Source organism: Larimichthys crocea, chromosome I (assembly GCF_000972845.2).
Source record: "Larimichthys crocea isolate SSNF chromosome I, L_crocea_2.0, whole genome shotgun sequence".
Classification (NCBI taxonomy): Eukaryota; Metazoa; Chordata; class Actinopteri; family Sciaenidae; genus Larimichthys; species Larimichthys crocea.
In genome coordinates this window covers 7,328,085-7,345,647 of record NC_040011.1, presented here as the reverse complement: position 1 = coordinate 7,345,647, position 17,563 = coordinate 7,328,085, and the positions used below count along the sequence as shown (strand labels likewise).

Here is a 17,563-nt window from a genome sequence, read left to right as displayed (position 1 = left end):
TATTATCAACCTTATTCTCTGAAGCTGCTGTCCTAGCTAAGAACAGCAATAAAGAACCACCAGTTGATGAGGAAGTGTAAGGACATGACCCTTGCAAAGAAGTGCAATCACATCTGGTTCTTTTTTGGCCTCAACATTGCTTTATACATTATAGATTGTTGTCTAAGAGCTTGTTACTTCAGACAGACATTTGTGTTTCTGAGCACTGATGGGCCCTGTGGTCAATGGGGAAGTGTGTTATTCTTCCCCTTTTTCTTTTAAGATTCTTCCTGTCTTACCTAGCCTGGAGATTGTTGAGGCAATAAACATTAAGCTTCAACTCCCTTTAACAGATGCAATTATGCAGCATGCAGTCAAGCAAGCTTGGTCATGGTTTGTGATACAGAGAAAGTCTTTTCCATGTCCCATGCAAGCAATGAGTTTTAAGTAGTTTGATGAAGTGAGGGGAACCTACCAATAGAGCATGGGTTTGGGTTGTCCACTTATTCGGACAGACATGGTGACTTCCTGTCCCTCAATGACAGCTTGATCACTCATTGTTACCTGTTTGAAATGTAATGTAAGTTAGAAGCTGAGCATTTTACCGGTAAATTTTATTTGATAGGTGTGTTGATGGGATGACCACTCAGTAGACAAAACATTCATATAAGAAAATTAATACTGACAGAATCAAGGATGTCCTCAATATAAAACATTTTCATGCAACCAACCAGTCAAAAATGCAGTTGAGTAAGTGTCATACGTATGAAACATATGAATGCTGTACTCTAAAAGGGAAAGTCAGTTAGGTTTGTAATCAGGCATAGCTCTGTACAGTCTCACCAGGAACGCAGGGGGTTTCCTGAATCGGGTGTCAATACTTCGCTTCGGCTCTGGCCCTCCAAAATCCATTCCCTCCTCCAGCGGACTGAGATACTCCTCATCAGATGTAATAGGGCTGCTGATATCCATAGGCACGCCCAGGTTTCCCCTTGGCTCCTGTGCAGACTCTGTAAAAGGTTTCATTATGTTTCATGTTGTATTTTTTGATCGCTGTAAATTTTATTTTTTGTTACTGGGAACACAGGCCATTGAAAACAAAGGAGTTCAAGGAGTTCATGTATTAAAAAAAACAAACCCTCAAAGACTTAAAATATAATTAAAATCTGAGATGTCAAATGTTATCTATCCAAACAATAGTGGATTCACAGTGGGTGGAGCCAGTGAGCCTCAGCGGGCAATTTATAGGTTCGGTTTTGCCTCTGAGTTGCTATGGTAACTATAAGTGAGGTTGTTCAGCTGGAATATATGGCACAGACATTTTGCTCAGAGAGATAATGACAAGGGAGCAGGAGAGTGTTGGAAGGGACCACAAGATGCTTGTTAAGAGCTTTTCAAATGAAAACATTTAGTTAGCTATTATACCTGTTTATGACTGTAAAAATAAGTCCTATTCTATTAAACAGACTATGATAACAATTCTCAGTTTATGGTAATAACTGACTTCATCCAAGTTAAATGGACAGACAATAAAATAATAAACATGTCTGTCATTTTGGACATAGCAACACAATGCTTTTCATGTTAATGTCAGCTCTAACCTACAACAAGCAACTGCAATTAAAACCTGCACTATGGATAGACACAATGTGACTAATCAAGCAATCCAATCAAGCCAAAGATTCATAAATGGAAATGAATCACCACAAAACTGCACTGATTTCACAAAAGTCGAACTCACCTGCTTTAACTATAAGAGTGGCACTGCTGGACGCCTTGCCCATTTGATTAACAGCAGTTACACAATATTTTCCACCATCGCTTATTCTAGCTGATTTGATGAACAGACTGTGTCGTTCACCCTCCACTTTGACTGTGTAATTCGCAGTGCTGATGATTTCTGTGTTGTTTTTCGTCCAGGTGACTTCAACAAAAGATAGAGAGGACAAATGCAGCAGTTTTGTGTATAGATTGATTGAATATAGTAATTCAAAATTACTTTTGAGTTTTTTTGTTGTTAAAACATAAAGCACAATATGTTACCTTCAGGAATGGGAGTGCCAGCAATGATACATTTTAGTAGCACATCTGCACCAGCAGATGCTACAGCGTCCTGGAGGGGAAACTCAAATACAGGAGCCTCCATTGGGTCTTCTCCAGCAGACACATAAGAATCATCTGAAGAATCTGCGCAGTTTACCACAACACAAGCATGAAGTAATTTTTTTCCTGTGATGACATTGTACTGGAAATATAAACAGACTGAAACTTCACACTACCACAGAAAGCTAAATGAAAGAAGCAAAATAAAAATCTAACCTAATTCTGGAGACATAGGTCTAGAACGACGTTTCTTTCCTTTGGTCTTCTGCTGTTGTCCCTCTTTGTCAGAAGTACTGATTTGTTGAGGCTCACTTGTCTTCACAGGAACATCCTCCTCCATTTTTTCATCTTCAACAATAATTGCAGGGATTCTTATCTTTAAGGCTGGTTTAGATAGCTCCACTTCCATTTTCTCCTCCGTTGGACTGACCGGTGACATCCTTGAGGATTTCGGAGGAGGTTGTGGAGGAAGATCTTGTACAGGCCTTTTTTGTACCAGTGGACTTTCAGGTCTGTTTTCAATTTTTCTTAGTACTAGTTCTATTGGCGCCTTTCTCCCCGAAGTCTCATCCTTTTGTGATGTTTGCACAAGAGATTCTTGGATGTGATGGGGTTCTTGCATTCGAGATACCCTTTGTACAAGTGGACTTGGTGGCCTTCGCTCAACCTTGCGTAATGTCATCTCAGCAACATTTCTGCTTGGCGAGTCTTCCCTTTGTTGATAATATAATGCTGGTGATGATGACCTCTGAACAATTTCTGTAACTGGACTGACTCTACTTAATTCTCTCACTGATCGCTGTCCTGGTAAGTCAGATAACTGCATGGACTCTGGGGTGCCTGAAACCTCTCCAAATCTACTAACTGTTACAGTTGTTAAACCAGTGCTTGCTGTCTTTTGGGGTTGGGATTTATACTGGTCTTGCGGTACTTGCTGCATTGGTTGCCGATTTAGTTCCTTTTCTCTCTGTTCCTTTTCCCACTGGGCACGTTCCCTTTCTTGGAGCTTTTGAAGGACTTGTGGAGGGATAGGTTCAATTTTCCTGAGAGGCTGGCGCTGCTTGGCCTTCAGAGTGAGCTGTTCAGTTGAAAATGACTTCTTCATATGCGGTTTACCAACAAGTTTCTTTATGCGCTGCAGCTCCTCTGTGAACTTGTTCTCAATATCCTGGACTTTTTGGGAGTAGCGAGGTTTTTCCTCCAGCGAAGCAGCTCTCTGTCTAAACATAGACCTCCGTTCAGCAGCATCTTCTGTCAAAGCTTCCCTTAGATCTTCCCTTGAACTTTCTCTAGAGATTCCCAACCGGCTTCCTCCGTCGTCTGAATCTACAGATCCAGCACGATTGAACCCTGCCCAGGATCTTCCTGAGATGGAACCTTCAGGAATATCAAGGCTACGTCTCCGCTCCTCCAAGTCACGGACCTTCTCAAAAACCTTTGAGCTTACCCTGGTAAGCTTTGGGGATGGTCTGAAGTTAGGTTCTTTTCGGGAGTACTCACTCAGTGGAGTCTGTGGTCGGGAATCCTGGGTGTTACTTTGAGACACGGATTTTGGCTGCTTAACCTTTTCTTCAAACTCCCCAGGCACTGTGTCTTGGTATTCAGTTGGCACAACAGTTTTCTTCCGCAAGCTGAGAGGTGTAGTTGAACCAGAGCGACTTGGCATTGGAGAGGTGGAGGGACGTTTGACGAGTCTTGGTGATGGGGGTGGAAGGACTTGTGGAGGAGATTCTCTTGAACAATTCTCTGAATGGCTCCTGAAATATAGGATTTAAGGCAAAATATCTTGGTTATTATTATAGTTAAGTATGAAATGCAAATCCAATAATACAATCAGCACATTTCTTTCTTGCCTGGTTGTGTTAGAATGATCCTCATGTCCATGTGTTCTATTATCATCTTCGGCACATTTATCCATCACTGCATCTCATGTAAAGAGAAGGCATGACATATTGAACAGGTAAGCAATCAGGTACTTTATTATGAAACAAACATTGTAAACAGTGGATCAAATGACAAACTGTTCATGCAAAGTGACAGAACTACAGAGATTTCAGATCTATCTATGCAAATCCCAGCATTTTAGTGGCTTTGAGGTCATTGTTTTGGTTTCCCAGCATTTCATTAGCCTCGTCTTTAGCCAAAGCAGGCAGCTATTTACACAAAAAAACTGTTTAACTGATTGTAAACTACCTACCCAGCACCAACCGGAGACAGACAAACTACTAGATAGGGAGTCTAAATGCTAAATAAACAAGCATCGCTTCATTGCTGGATTTTTACATTAGCTAGTGTTTGCTAATACCTTTACAAATGTATAAGGTGATAATATGTCAGTGTTGTATTTATAGCTCATTCCCTGTAAATGGCCAAAAAGAAAAAGCTTCCTTTGAAACATTTCAGAATTGTCATTAATTGGCATTGATAGAAATCAGTAAAAACAGAAATAAAAGGAATAATTGCAAACTGGAAACATTGTGGATACCTGCATGCACAGCCTGGTCCTCAACATCCCCACTATCTTCTTTGGTCTCATATTGGTCTCCACCTTCATCCTCTGTTGTTTCGGAATCTGACAAAAATATATAAAACAATGGAAAAAATACAGTTACATTTTAAACAAAGTTTGTTTTAAGCAAAGTTTAAAAATATATTAAGGTACAAAATACAAATAATTTTGATCTCTTGGCACAAGTGGAGAATGTTTACATAGTAGCAGCAGAAGAAGCAGGGAGAGCACGCTGTTACTATAGGAACCAACAGACTACCTATTATCCTATTCAGTTTACTCTTTAATGGTGTTTGGTGAAAGGCAACCGAAGCACACATTTCACATTTCAATGCACTATTTTTAGAACAGAATCCTGAGTGTGAAGAAAAAAGAGGTACGCTTGTCTAAAATATATCAAATGTTTTTAAGAAAAACTGCATATCCAAGATTAAATAAGAGTTTACTCAGACTCTATTTGATGAGGAATGTCATTTGACTTAAAAGGTCACAGCTAAGCTACATGTACTAAATTGGCTGCAGCTGTTGTTGCTGTTGTTGTAGCATTGTTGCTGAGTCTTTATTCTTCATAATGATCTAATCAACAGCTGCAGGTTAATATTAAGGAAAGGAAAGGAGCAAAATAAACAGAAGTATTTTCAGGAGAACGTATTCTTTCCATTTGATCCATTTTAAACCTGAAAAATTGCTCCAGCTGTACCATCTTAAAGATTTGACTATTTTCTTCAGACTGAGAAAAAACAGTCATTGGTAGAACTCAAAATAGAAAGCCCTATTGAGTCATTGGTATCTCAGCAGCTCTCATGAGGTGTTTGCTTCACAGTAGGTGGAATCACTTATAAAAACACAGAGGCTATCTGTTGTTCCCTTGCAGTAAAAGAGCACAATACAATACTGGAAACACTTGGATGAACAAGTTACTTTAAAAGTAAAAAAGCAACATGATGAACTCTCTAAATGGTTTACATTTTGTATGCGTCAAGCTCATGTCAAGCTATTAAAGTGACATTCATAACAAGTTATACATGCAATATTTATATATATGACTACATTGCAGATTTCAAAATAAAACTCCCTTGGTTACTTGTAATGCAATCTTTTTTCCCAGAATATCACATAATCTATTAAACAGGTACAAATGCAGATGTTTTATTTATGCACATTAGGTCACTAGTCATATACATAATATATGAGATTTTTACATATGATTTACGAAATGTACAAACTCTCCAAAACATTCATAAGAATCAACACGTTTTATCCAAATATACTGAAACAATGCTCACATAGCAAAACACACAGTACAGAAATCATTTCTAAAATTAGGAAAGTAATAAAATATGAACTGATTAAACTTCTGTTTTATTGCTAATCCAAAAGATTTATGTAAACAGAAATGGTAAGAGCTCTGGTAACCATGACAAGCTTGATAAAATAGAAATAAGATTAAACAGTTTGATAGCTTTAGGTTAAAAAGACTAAAAAGACTAAAGAGGAGAGCAGCCAAACAGAAAAAGGGCAGTGCTTTCTGTTGATATATTGATTTGTACAAACAATTGTTCAAAATTCTTTTTAAAAGTGAAGAGTCTAGTCTTTTTAACATTTACATGCTGAGGATGTTATTAAATGTACACTTGTTTTTAGCCATGCTCAGGGGTTAGCAATGTTGGTAAATCCACCACTTTGGTCCAGACTGCAATATCTCAATAACTATTGGATGTAATTCATGGTCACAAGATGATGAACCCTCCAGTGCCACCATGAGGCTGACATTCGGTTTTTGGTGAAATGACATCTCATCAACTTCTGGATGGTTTGCCATGACATGTATGGATGGTGTTGATTCAGATGATGAATCGTACTGACTTTGGGGATCCCTGACTTTTCTTCTAGCACTACCAGCAGGTCAAAGTTCTCAATTTTCCATTGAAATATCTCAACATCTACAAGGACTGGCAAGAATTTTGTACAGAAATCGATGGTTCCCAGACGAAGAGGCATTTCCAGTTAGTATAAAACACCTTTTCCAATATGCTGAATATATTGAATACAGTATACTACACAGCTAAATATTTAAACTGCAGCATAGAATTGGGACACTGCATTAGGCTTGTTGGCCACTAGCACTATGGAACAATGCTTTATTAGCAGAAAAAATCATTAATCGCTTTTGTTGGCCACTGAATGTAATACCATCTAATGGGACAGCCATTAATTTTGGTGACCTTCATGTTAGCATGACAACAATATTAAACACATGATCCATGTTGTGAAATGGTTACAGGATGGTTAGGTCTAGTTACAAAAACTACTTAAACCTAAATCAACTGACATACATAACTTAAAATAAGTCAATGTTGACTTTTGGGTCTACTCTGTACATGAACAGCGATCTCTTGGATAAAAAATGACATGCCATCTGTGCACAATAAGTCAGTGTAGACTGACGTGAAATGATGCATCTTGCAGAAATGTATTGTGAAATGATTGGTGTGTTATTCATATGCCATTTGGTGAGACCAGGCTGAACATAACCATACAGGGTATCTTGAAGGGCTGCTGACATCTGACTTGCTGACACTGACCAAACCAACGGCAGTTTCTTTCTTTCTTTTCCCAACTATGCCCTAAAGCACACCTTCAACAGCAGTAAGCAAGTTCCAGAAAAGGCGATTAGACATCACACAACTTAATTAGTTAGGTTACAATGAACGACTGTATGTGGTATTACATATTTCACTGTAGTCCCATCAAATTGTGGTTCATAAACTCATCACTGCAACCCCACAGATAACCACACTGCATCTTCCAAAATGAGATTCATACTTTGCTGAGTACTACCTCAGTGTCTCTTTGTTGTTGTGACATAAGAGTGGAAACAAAAACAGGTTTTGTCTTTCAACCATTTTCTTGATTTTCCATTCTATTATCCCTCACATGAGGAACATCACAGTATATCAGCGTTTTAGTGAAACTCTGTAAGTCTTTGAAGTTAGTTCAAAGCTACAGCGGTGCCTTGAGCTTGATTTCTATTGGCTGAGGTGATTATATTTCACAATAACACTCTTTTGATTAAGGATGGTACTGCTCATTGCATTTGACACTGACAGTTGAGAAGACACTGCTTGGACAGTACTTGAGCTTTAATGTCAATAAAATGCTTCTGTCAACATTTCACATGGAACGTGTTACAATCTTGTATAGTTACTAGTTGAAACAGTGAAGGAGGAAAATAAATAGACGTATGATTGACAAAGATAACATGAAATAGCACTTGCCTGATTTTTTTCTTTGGTCTGGATTTTTTTCATGGCCACTGTTGGTATGTCCTCGACAGGTATTTTTTGTCTTGGCTTACATTCAGCGGCAGGGTATTCCCCAAGACACACTGGAGGCTCTGAGCCATTACTATACGCCTAAATCAGGACATTTTCTACAAAAACAACAGCAAGTAATATCTGACTTGGATGTAAAAGATTCAGCTTGTTATATACTGTAAGTCTGCTAACATGCAGGTAAAAGATTCTCAATCAAATGCAAATAAACACTGAAAGAAAGGCACTTTGGTCCATTATATAACAAGTTGCACCTCAGAGTCTCAGCACTTCTTCTGAGAGAATCCGTTTCTGAAAAGCAGAGAGCGTAAACCTCCATCCGCAGGTGCAAATGTCTGTTGAATGCATATCATCCACTCTGAGGGAGCCCCTCTGTCCACACAATAGGCAGCGACAGTGTAAGCATCTTCCCCCGCTGTGTTCCACCCTACAGGCAGTGCACACCGATAGGCAGAAAAAACAGTGGGAGTGATCCAGCCCTCTTAAGATCAGTGTTCTACAGCATTGGTTGACATTTTTCATTTTTCCTTCCTCCCCATGTGTCTGTGTCTTATTCCTCAACTGGAGTAATGAGCCGACGTTGTGTTGTCGACAGAGAAGGGGAGAATCACTGCAACGGCTAAAGGGACCTCCTCACTCCTCTGCATTGCTGGAACACTGTTAGCTCTCACAGCAAATGTGTTACTGGCTGCTTACACTGACAAAGTGATCCTATTTCCAAGGGATATGATAGATTTAATTGCTGTACTCACTGCTACACTCCTAATAGATACCATAGCTGCTGTATTATTGTACCTGACAAGGTTTTTTTTTTGACATATTTAGTGTAATAATTGTTGAGTATTTTTTTAATCACATGGTACATTTTGAATGACTCACTATCTAAAAATTCTTTCCCTTCGGGGAAAGGAAAAAGGCAATACTGCTTACACGTTTCATTTCATCACCAAGTATAAATCAGCACACAGAAATAGCTTAGGAATGACATTTCAATACACATAGTACCACACGGTGCTCAGGACAAAATAACACTGTAAGCATGCTGAGAGTTTGCTCACACACACCTAAGGAAACAGGTATAAATAAACCAAGGCTAAAAAAAGGCACTACCTTACTTTCCAGTACAACATCTAATATGGTTGCAGCTACAAATGCGCATTGTGCAGAACAATTTCAAATACCTACAGGCTTAATTACACGGTCTGTTGATTATGTAATCTCAGGTCATGGTGTCCACTTTTTCTGTTTTTTTCAAACATGATTTCAACATTGATTTAACAAAGAGGGAATCGGTCTGTCCTCAGCACCGTGACAAAAATAACACTGTTTTAGTGTTAGCTGCAGCATACTTTGGCACAGGCATTGTACAGGAATATAATCATGTAGCAGAATAACAATGACATGTTCTAACACATTATTATTCTGCTTTAATGTTTACTGACATTCAAATGATGATTGTGTAGCTTTTATATATAACATAAATAAATAAATCATTTTGATGATACATCGACTTATAATCAAACAAATGGTGAGTCTTTCATTCACACTTTGTGTCGCACACTATTTCACTGATTGTAGTGACACTGGGTCATATTTTATCGAGAAAATGTTTTCTGCGTATGTGTACAGCAGTCCATTTTTACCACAGTGGTATTGCACTTTAAAACCAGGGGGCACTAAATTGCAGAAATACTAATTTCTACGCGTTGCTTTTTTCTACAACATGGCAGATGGCAAGATATATGTAGATATAAAAGGTTAATTCTAAGGTAACAAAAACACAATTCTTATTTTAGGTCATTATACACTAATGAAAATATACTCATGAATATTCAAACTTATTAGGCCACTAAATCTCACCTATCTTACTAAAATCTTACACACAAAAACAGGTGGGCATGAAACATAAAACAAATTTCTTTAATCAAAATCAAGAAGTAGATTTTCACTACAGTGGAAAAAAATCTTTAATGTTATTCATTTATTTAATTTGCCACATTTTACTACATTTACTTACATTTACATTTACTTGGTTCTGCAAGTCCAGAAATGTAAACCTACAACACAAGTCGAAGAGTCTTACTACATTGCCAGCAATTTGCTAAGAAACATTCACACTCATTTTGGAAATGCACTGCAGCCATTTTGTTGCTGGGTAGTGAATTTTTTTATTCCATCATCTATGAGGATGTCATTCCATATTGAAATATTTACAACTATCGTGAATAATACCAGTTAAAATTGATACCACTATATGAGCTACATAAACAAGTAAGACCAGATCAGCGAGAAGACTGGCTATTTCTATACAGGTATTTTTAACGGTGCCACTGGGTCAGATTTGGTTGGATTCACGTTGAAATGACGAAAACAATGCAGTGGAAACATTACCGCTTTGGTCCACCAGGGACACCAGAATCAACAGAAAACATGTCAATAAAAATATATTAAAAATAAAATGTTGCTGCTTTGAGATCATGATTTTTCACCAATGGAATCATAAAAAAACTGCATTTAAAGGATTTTGTCTTGCTGACTTGACATTCTGCAATTTGCTGCAAGAAAGTTTAGCTGTTACCTTTAAATGTGAGGTAATAAATAGATTGTAAAATTATATTTTCGATGTAGTTTCTATGTTTAATGCTGATGTTTTTAATCCACACTGTGCAAGATAGTTACTGATATATGAGCGAGTTAATAATTTATAACCTGGAACAGATTTCAGTATTTCAAACATGTTTACTCATTACTATGTCCTTCTCTAGTTTTCATGATCTGTTACTTATTTCATATTCTATTCTACTGAACGTGGAAGGTAGAAATCCCTCATACACTCATTAGACTTACTGTGATTCTGACAAAACAGTTGTTTAACAGCTCTAATAAACACCATAATTACCCTTCATGATTTCTTATCCATTAAACTACATTGATTTGTTGATGTGCTATTTAAATCTATTTATTAAAGCAACATGGCGATGTAGGGGATTTCCACAGTGTAACTGCAGCTCCACCTGTTCACTCACGTTAATGGTCCAGGAGGAAGACAACATGGTGAGGAAACTATCCAAACACCCTGGAAAGGGGCCATAGTCACGCTCAGTGGCAACATCTAAAGTTCCCAGTATTAGGCCTCTCCAGACAAGCTTTAAAAAGGCAATATATCATTTCAAATAATCTCAATCAGTTTTTGAACTCTTATCAGACAGTTATTGCTTGTACAGCGTTTGAGCATTTTTTTTTTTAGCTCATAGGTTTTATGACCTGCAGCTTGTGGTTTTGGTTCAGTCTCTTTAACCTCCAGAATCCAGAGATATAACTCTAAATGAATCTAAATGAAAGTTTCTCTACATCTGGTGTATATTTAAATAGACAACCATTTGACAAATTTGCCATATCAACTAAAAAGTGTTGTGTTTATAGCTCGATTCCACAATCCCCAAGTAGCCAAAAATGAGTTATACCTGAATATTTTTGCACTGACTATGTAATGCTCAGCTCATTGTTTTGGTTTTACGGCTGCAACATTACTGTTTTGACTCTCAGCTCTCATTAGTGTCATTTTCCGCTGCAGTAATCATCTGTTTTTTAACCCTCTGTGCACTACTGACCTATCTACAAATGTCAGGCAGCATAGCAGCATTTAGCTGCTAAAGCGCCACATATTTTTCTGAGGAGTTGGTCGAGAACAGAGCTAAACAGAGGTGGACATGCTCTGTGTATGCTGGATGAGGTAATAGGAAGAAGCAACTATTTGCTGATAAGTTCACCTTAATAACTTCATATGTTATATTTCAACTATATGAACTTGTTTCGCTGCCCCAAGTGGCCAAAAAAAAAATCAATGAATGCATATTTAAACAAGTTTTATTATCATCTTCTTTTAAATATTGCTTCCAATTTGTCAAATTAATGAATAATTGACTGATTATACAATCAAATGTAAAGGTCAAAAGAGGATGGAGACATTATGTAGTAAAGTACAGATCATTAAAGATGCATGACGTCACAACATATGGCAGACATCCTTATTTACTAGACGTTCTGGATATAAAATCAGCCTTTTGGCTGATCAGTAGAGGGAAAAAAGTCTCACAGAGCCGGGCTAAAATTAGCAGTGATGTCTTCCTATGTAACAGGAGAGACGTTGGCCTGCTAACATCACAAAAATCTAAGGCCTGGCACATTCCACTGTATAAATAACTAGGGAGAGATGGTGGACATGGGGGGGGCGGTCCAGAGAGACATTTTCAAAGAGGGAGAGAGACAGAGAGAAAAGGGTTCGGCCAGTATCATTGAGTGATGGGACAGCTGTAGACTACGCACATGGCAAAGTGGTAGAGAGCTGAATCAAACTGAAGGTTAAAATGGAAAGTCAAAGGAAAACTTCTGGACTAAGATCTTGTGTTCAAACCTTGTTTAAAGACATACTTGTGGCTAATACTGTTTCACAATTTGAATGACCTATGCTACATTAATATCACATAATCCATATATTAAGATCATTTTGAGTCTACCACAACACACAACAATGACTGCTAATGCTAAAAATGCTCATATCCAGCTGGAAGTATACATTCAACTGTCACAGCAGTAACAGCAGTTTTGATTAATTCAGTATTCAGCAGGCAATAAGCATGCATAACACAGGGTGTTAAGTAAACATGGCCGTGAGAACAGTTGTTTTTAAAAAAAATATTTTTAATTTGTGCTATTTATGCTATTTCTGCAAGTTTAGGTTAAATCATTTCAACTTTCTTAAATATAACAGTTATATTAAGTAAATTATATAGCATACTATTTATATTATATGTTATGTATTGTTACTTATTTGCAGGGCTTTATTATTTATTTATTTGTGCCTGAAACAAGGTTGTGATTATTCATTGCCAGTATCTTGTTTTTGAAGAAACAAACCTATTTTAATTCTCATGCACTTTTGCATGCATTTTTTATTAAGCTCATTTAATTTAAGCAGGAAGTTTCAAATGTAATTTTAAGATAGATTCTTTGAGGTTCTTTGAGGATATAGAAACTTTGTAGCAAAACTGATAGAAAACAGAACTATGGGAACCTTTGTGCCTTTTGTGTGGCCTGCTTAAGTGCACTCACTGTTTTCGTCATGTTCCTAGTGATGTTTGCTACCACAACTCCTGCTATCATACAGTAGGATGTGGTGAAATAGCGCTTTCTTGTTACTTCTCTAATGTATCGTATTTCCAAATAGTGTGGTGTGTGCATGCAATACATTTAGGAAGCAACAACTATGAAAACTGAACACGAGGTTTTGCCAAACCTAAATGTATATTGTTGGCTTCGCATCTTCGTTTTCTAATCTGTCTATTAAGATTAGCCTCACTGATTGAAAACAATAAAATATAAAAAGAAAAGCTCATTTTTCTTACACTGAATCACACTCAAGCATGTTTTGTTATAAGCATCTTCTTCCTAAACTAGTCAGTCGAGGACTCCTGTCATTCATTTTCAATTACTCAGACTTGATGTTGCATCTTTGATGTGGACTCCTTATGTTTATACAGTAAGGGAGATGTAATAGACTGTGGTTTCTTGCTGCCCACACTAAAAGGCATTGTTATCATCTCAGTCTGCAGACCTCACCATTCCTTTAGTACCCAAATTTAAGTTAGCACAAATCAGCAGGTTACGTAAGCACCCTCTTCTTTATTCTGCACCATCAGAAGATGCTATCAATTGCCAAGCCTTAACTCACGTTAAACCGACTGAAGTGTATACAGCAGTGATGAGCCTTGACATCTTCGTGCATGCAAATGGACGCTTACATGTGCTCTCTCAGCAGGAAAAGGTAGCTCTAAATTGAAGGATGAGTGCTTGGGCTAATATATGAAGGGCATATTTGTGGAGCTGGTAATGTCATTTCTCAAAGCAGCTGAGGTGGTCAAAGCTCTCAGGTGAGTTGAATTTAGATCAGCGCTGGAGATCACAAGATACATAAAAAGAGGTTATGCTGATCAGAGAGTCTCTTAACAGAGAAGATCTACTTCTGAGCAGCCTTGGTTTGACATTGACTGCATTTGACTGCATTTGACTCCTTTTTACTGCTTCTGCATGTAACTTTCTCTTCATATGCTAATCTCAAACAGTGAATTCCTTACCAACACAAACAATATGTTGTTTTCAAGTTGAGATCTCATATACCACATATCACATAAAAAGCATTTTTGATGTATGGAGCTTTCAGGAGCTTGAAGATAAATCAAATTTAACTGTGTCTGTGTTTGAAAAATATCCAAGGCCTCTTCTGTAAAAGATAAACTTTCATTACTTCAGACATTTCACTCTACTCTCCTGCATCTATATATATCCTCTTTGCACAATAAAAGGACAAACTGAGAATCCAAACGGATGACTCATGGTAAATCATCTATCACACTTTATATGACACAAGTTATTCAAAGTAGTTCTTCTTAACACTGATATCCCCAGCTGTACTCTGTTCCAGATGTTTTGGGAAACAGTTGTGGGGAAACTAAACTCAGCATCAGGAATAACAACAACCAATCTCTATTTTTATGTCTTGGAATGAATCAGTTGCTTGTATTAGTTTGAAGTACCACATAATATTCAACTTCGTATGCTTTGATGCGACATGCAAAGAAATATTTTAATGTCATTAAATATATTTATAGAGAAAATAACTGATGAGCTGCATTGCCTGGCCGACTATGAGATAATTAACCTCAAATCACCTAAATGAATGCTGAATGGTTGTATTTAGGAGATTTTTAGTCAGCTTTAGTACTTAATGTTCAGGAAAATGCCTCAGGAAGTTAGACAGGCTGGTTAGTCAGGGGGCTGGGCCTTTTAGATGACAGCGGCATGCTGGGTCATTTTCATTGAAGTGACTATCATAAATGATTTTGTAGTTAAAACCTCATTGTTACAGATAAATGTCTCTACATTACTTGAAAGGGCTTCTCCACTAGTAAATGAAAGAGTTCCTTACACTATTTAATTTAGACACCACATGCAATGCTGAAAAAATAAACTGACAAATGAAATCCTGAGTGTTACCTTCACCCAGATCCAAGACAGCAAGTACAGCGCTGCTCCGTGCCTCTCCCAGGTGATTGTTGGCGATGCAGGTGTAGAGGCCAGCATCACTGGGTTTGCAATCCCTAATCCAGAGCCCTCCGTACTCCTGGTTCTCCATGTTGAGGAGGTCATCATTGTGGTACCAGTACAGGGAAGGCTGAGGGTCCCCAGCCACAGTTACCTTGAGACGGATGTCACAGCCTGTCCCCACAGCGGCGTTCCTCATTTTGCGGATAAAAACAGGTGGAGTTGGGGTGGGAAGATCGGGTCCACGAGGCTCCGGGACAACTTGCTCTGAGCTCGCTTTGGACCGCTTTGGGGGGATGATGGGGCTAGGGGGTGCCACTGCTTCATCTGCCCCCTTTTTCAGGGTCATTTGCACCTCAGCTTTTCTCATGGTTGAACTGGTTTGGTAGATCCTGCAATGTATTCTGTAACTGTGTGACTATAACAGCGACTGGGCCCTCTCTTAATGGTCTAAACTAAATACCAATGAGGGCCTTAGAGTCTATGAGCAGGCTTCACATATAAATTACTGTTAACAAGGCTCTTACATTTTTGAATTTAAGATATTCTAACTTTCTGTAACCTAAAAAGCCAAATTAAAGTATTTAGAAACATATCTGCCACGGATAAATTCTCTTCTGAGCTCGGCTGTTGTCCAAAGAAGAAAAAGAAATTATTGGTTACCAGGTAATTAAGCAGACAGATAGTTGCCACTCTCCTGGCGAGAGGTATTTTTAGGGCAAGACACACTGGATCATGTTGCATTAACAGCTCCCTTGACTTGTCTCTTGGAAGTGACGGCCCTGCTTTCCACCTCCTTTTCCTGATGACTTTTTAGCCTTTTGCAACCATTTCCCAACAGCGTGTAACGTCTCCGCAGAACAAGGTGTGTGAATCTCCAGTGAGTTTCCTCTTTATTCCCACCGGCCTTGAGATCTGTTCCTGTCTGGCTTCTGTTTGAAGCCCCGTCCAGCAAGTTGCACAGTGCGTCCCCCCCCCTGACTCATGTCCCATGAGCTAAATCACCCCACTCATGATCTCCCCCTACCTCTTGCCAGTCAGTTCGAAGGGGGAAATGACAGTCACAGCCCAACAAGCCTTACAATGACAGCTGCATGGCGATCTGTCTGCCCACTCACTGCTAGGCTCCCGCCCCCTTGTCATTTTTAGCCAACCTGAGGTCAGTAGAACATGTGAGATGGTGCAACACTTGGCACAGAAATGGGGGGTGGTCTGTATGGGAAAGATATTTAATTTGTAGGTCAAACGTAGGGGCTGGCATTGGCCTCCAGTTTGTGTTGAGGTGGTTAAATATCATGAAAAAGAAAGAATCACTGCTTAAACATAGGGAGCTGGCAGCTGTGATCCTATGATAGTTATTTTAAGTACCTTCTATATTTACTGACAAAGTTGAGGTGCTCAGACTGCATACAGGATGTGCTTAGGTAGTAAAACAAAATTCAAATAAACTAGGTTTTAGTTATACTTTCCGACTGTGTATCTAGCTACATTGCGTAGAAAATGGTATTTTTGCGACTTAGTGCTCCCAGGTTCAGAGTGTAATACTAATATTTTTTAATTCACATGTTTAAATGATATTAAGGCTTAATGTTATGCATAATTAACAGCTTAATTGACAGGTAAGTGCCGTTACAAGATGGCTTATTAGAGCACCCAGGTGTCCGCCGATGATCCACGTCATTGCCGATATTTAGATGTGATGCCGGAGTCCAGAGCTGCGTATTTTCAGTTTCAAAATGGCGCTTTGGAAACCTGTGGGTAATACCACTGATGTGATTATGGAAGGTTGTTCCGTCAACATCCTCTTCAGTCATAGAGGCTTTTGAGCCTGGTTACATTGCCCGCTCTGTTTCAACACTGGCTCTGTTCCATGTCAGCAGTCACCTGTGAAAACGTCCTCTTCCTAGTGGTACAAACACTAACACTCCCATGGTGTTCTGAGCTCACAGTCTGAGGAGCCCAGCTGACAAACTGAAGTAAACTGAAAACTATAGTAACTGAAGTAACCTGAATTAAAGTTTGCAGCAGTTTACTGTCCATCAGGAAAATAACAGAGTTGATGCACAGCAGCTGGAGGACAGAGAGAAAGCCAGAAAACATTTTCTCATTAAAATATGATCCAGTTTCACCAAAATCAGTAAAACAGTTGGTAAAGTGTGACTTCAAAGAGTATCTCCTATCTTAGCACTACCAACAACTAGACATGCTAAATCTATCCAAGGGGGACTGACAGACACCGTAACCTGATTATACGTCAACGTAACAGCATTACTTTATGTTTGAAAAGAAAACATCTGTGGGAAATGTAAACTCTTGCTTTAACAAGTCAAATAACTTGTAATAGCTCAAATACAATTCCAAATACTAGTCAAATAACTTGTAATAGCTCAAATACAATTCCAAATACTTTTAATACTTATATGCATACAGTGGTCCCTTGTTTATCGCGGGGGGTACGTTCTAAAAACAACCCGCAATAGACGAAATCCGCGAAGTAATCAGCTTTATTTTTTACAATTATTATACATGTTTTAAG

General features: G+C 38.4%; 1 protein-coding gene across 2 annotated transcripts in view; it reads right to left on the bottom strand.

The window, feature by feature from the left end:
* spegb (striated muscle enriched protein kinase b) overlaps positions 1-16,082 on the bottom strand; it is a 38,076-nt gene extending 21,994 nt beyond the window's left edge. Inside the window, exons 1-8 of one of the 2 annotated variants that reach the window (XM_019276640.2) lie at positions 14,980-16,082; positions 4,568-4,654; positions 3,936-4,008; positions 2,299-3,839; positions 2,023-2,166; positions 1,721-1,903; positions 823-989; positions 455-543 (exon numbers count right to left, since the gene is read on the bottom strand). In XM_019276640.2, coding sequence (XP_019132185.2) covers positions 455-543; positions 823-989; positions 1,721-1,903; positions 2,023-2,166; positions 2,299-3,839; positions 3,936-4,008; positions 4,568-4,654; positions 14,980-15,397 — 2,702 coding nt within the window. In that variant the 5' untranslated portion in view covers positions 15,398-16,082. The remainder of the gene's footprint in view (positions 1-454; positions 544-822; positions 990-1,720; positions 1,904-2,022; positions 2,167-2,298; positions 3,840-3,935; positions 4,009-4,567; positions 4,655-14,979) is intronic. The other variant, XM_019276641.2, reaches the window with a different exon arrangement.
* Between the last annotated feature and the right edge of the window lie 1,481 nt (positions 16,083-17,563).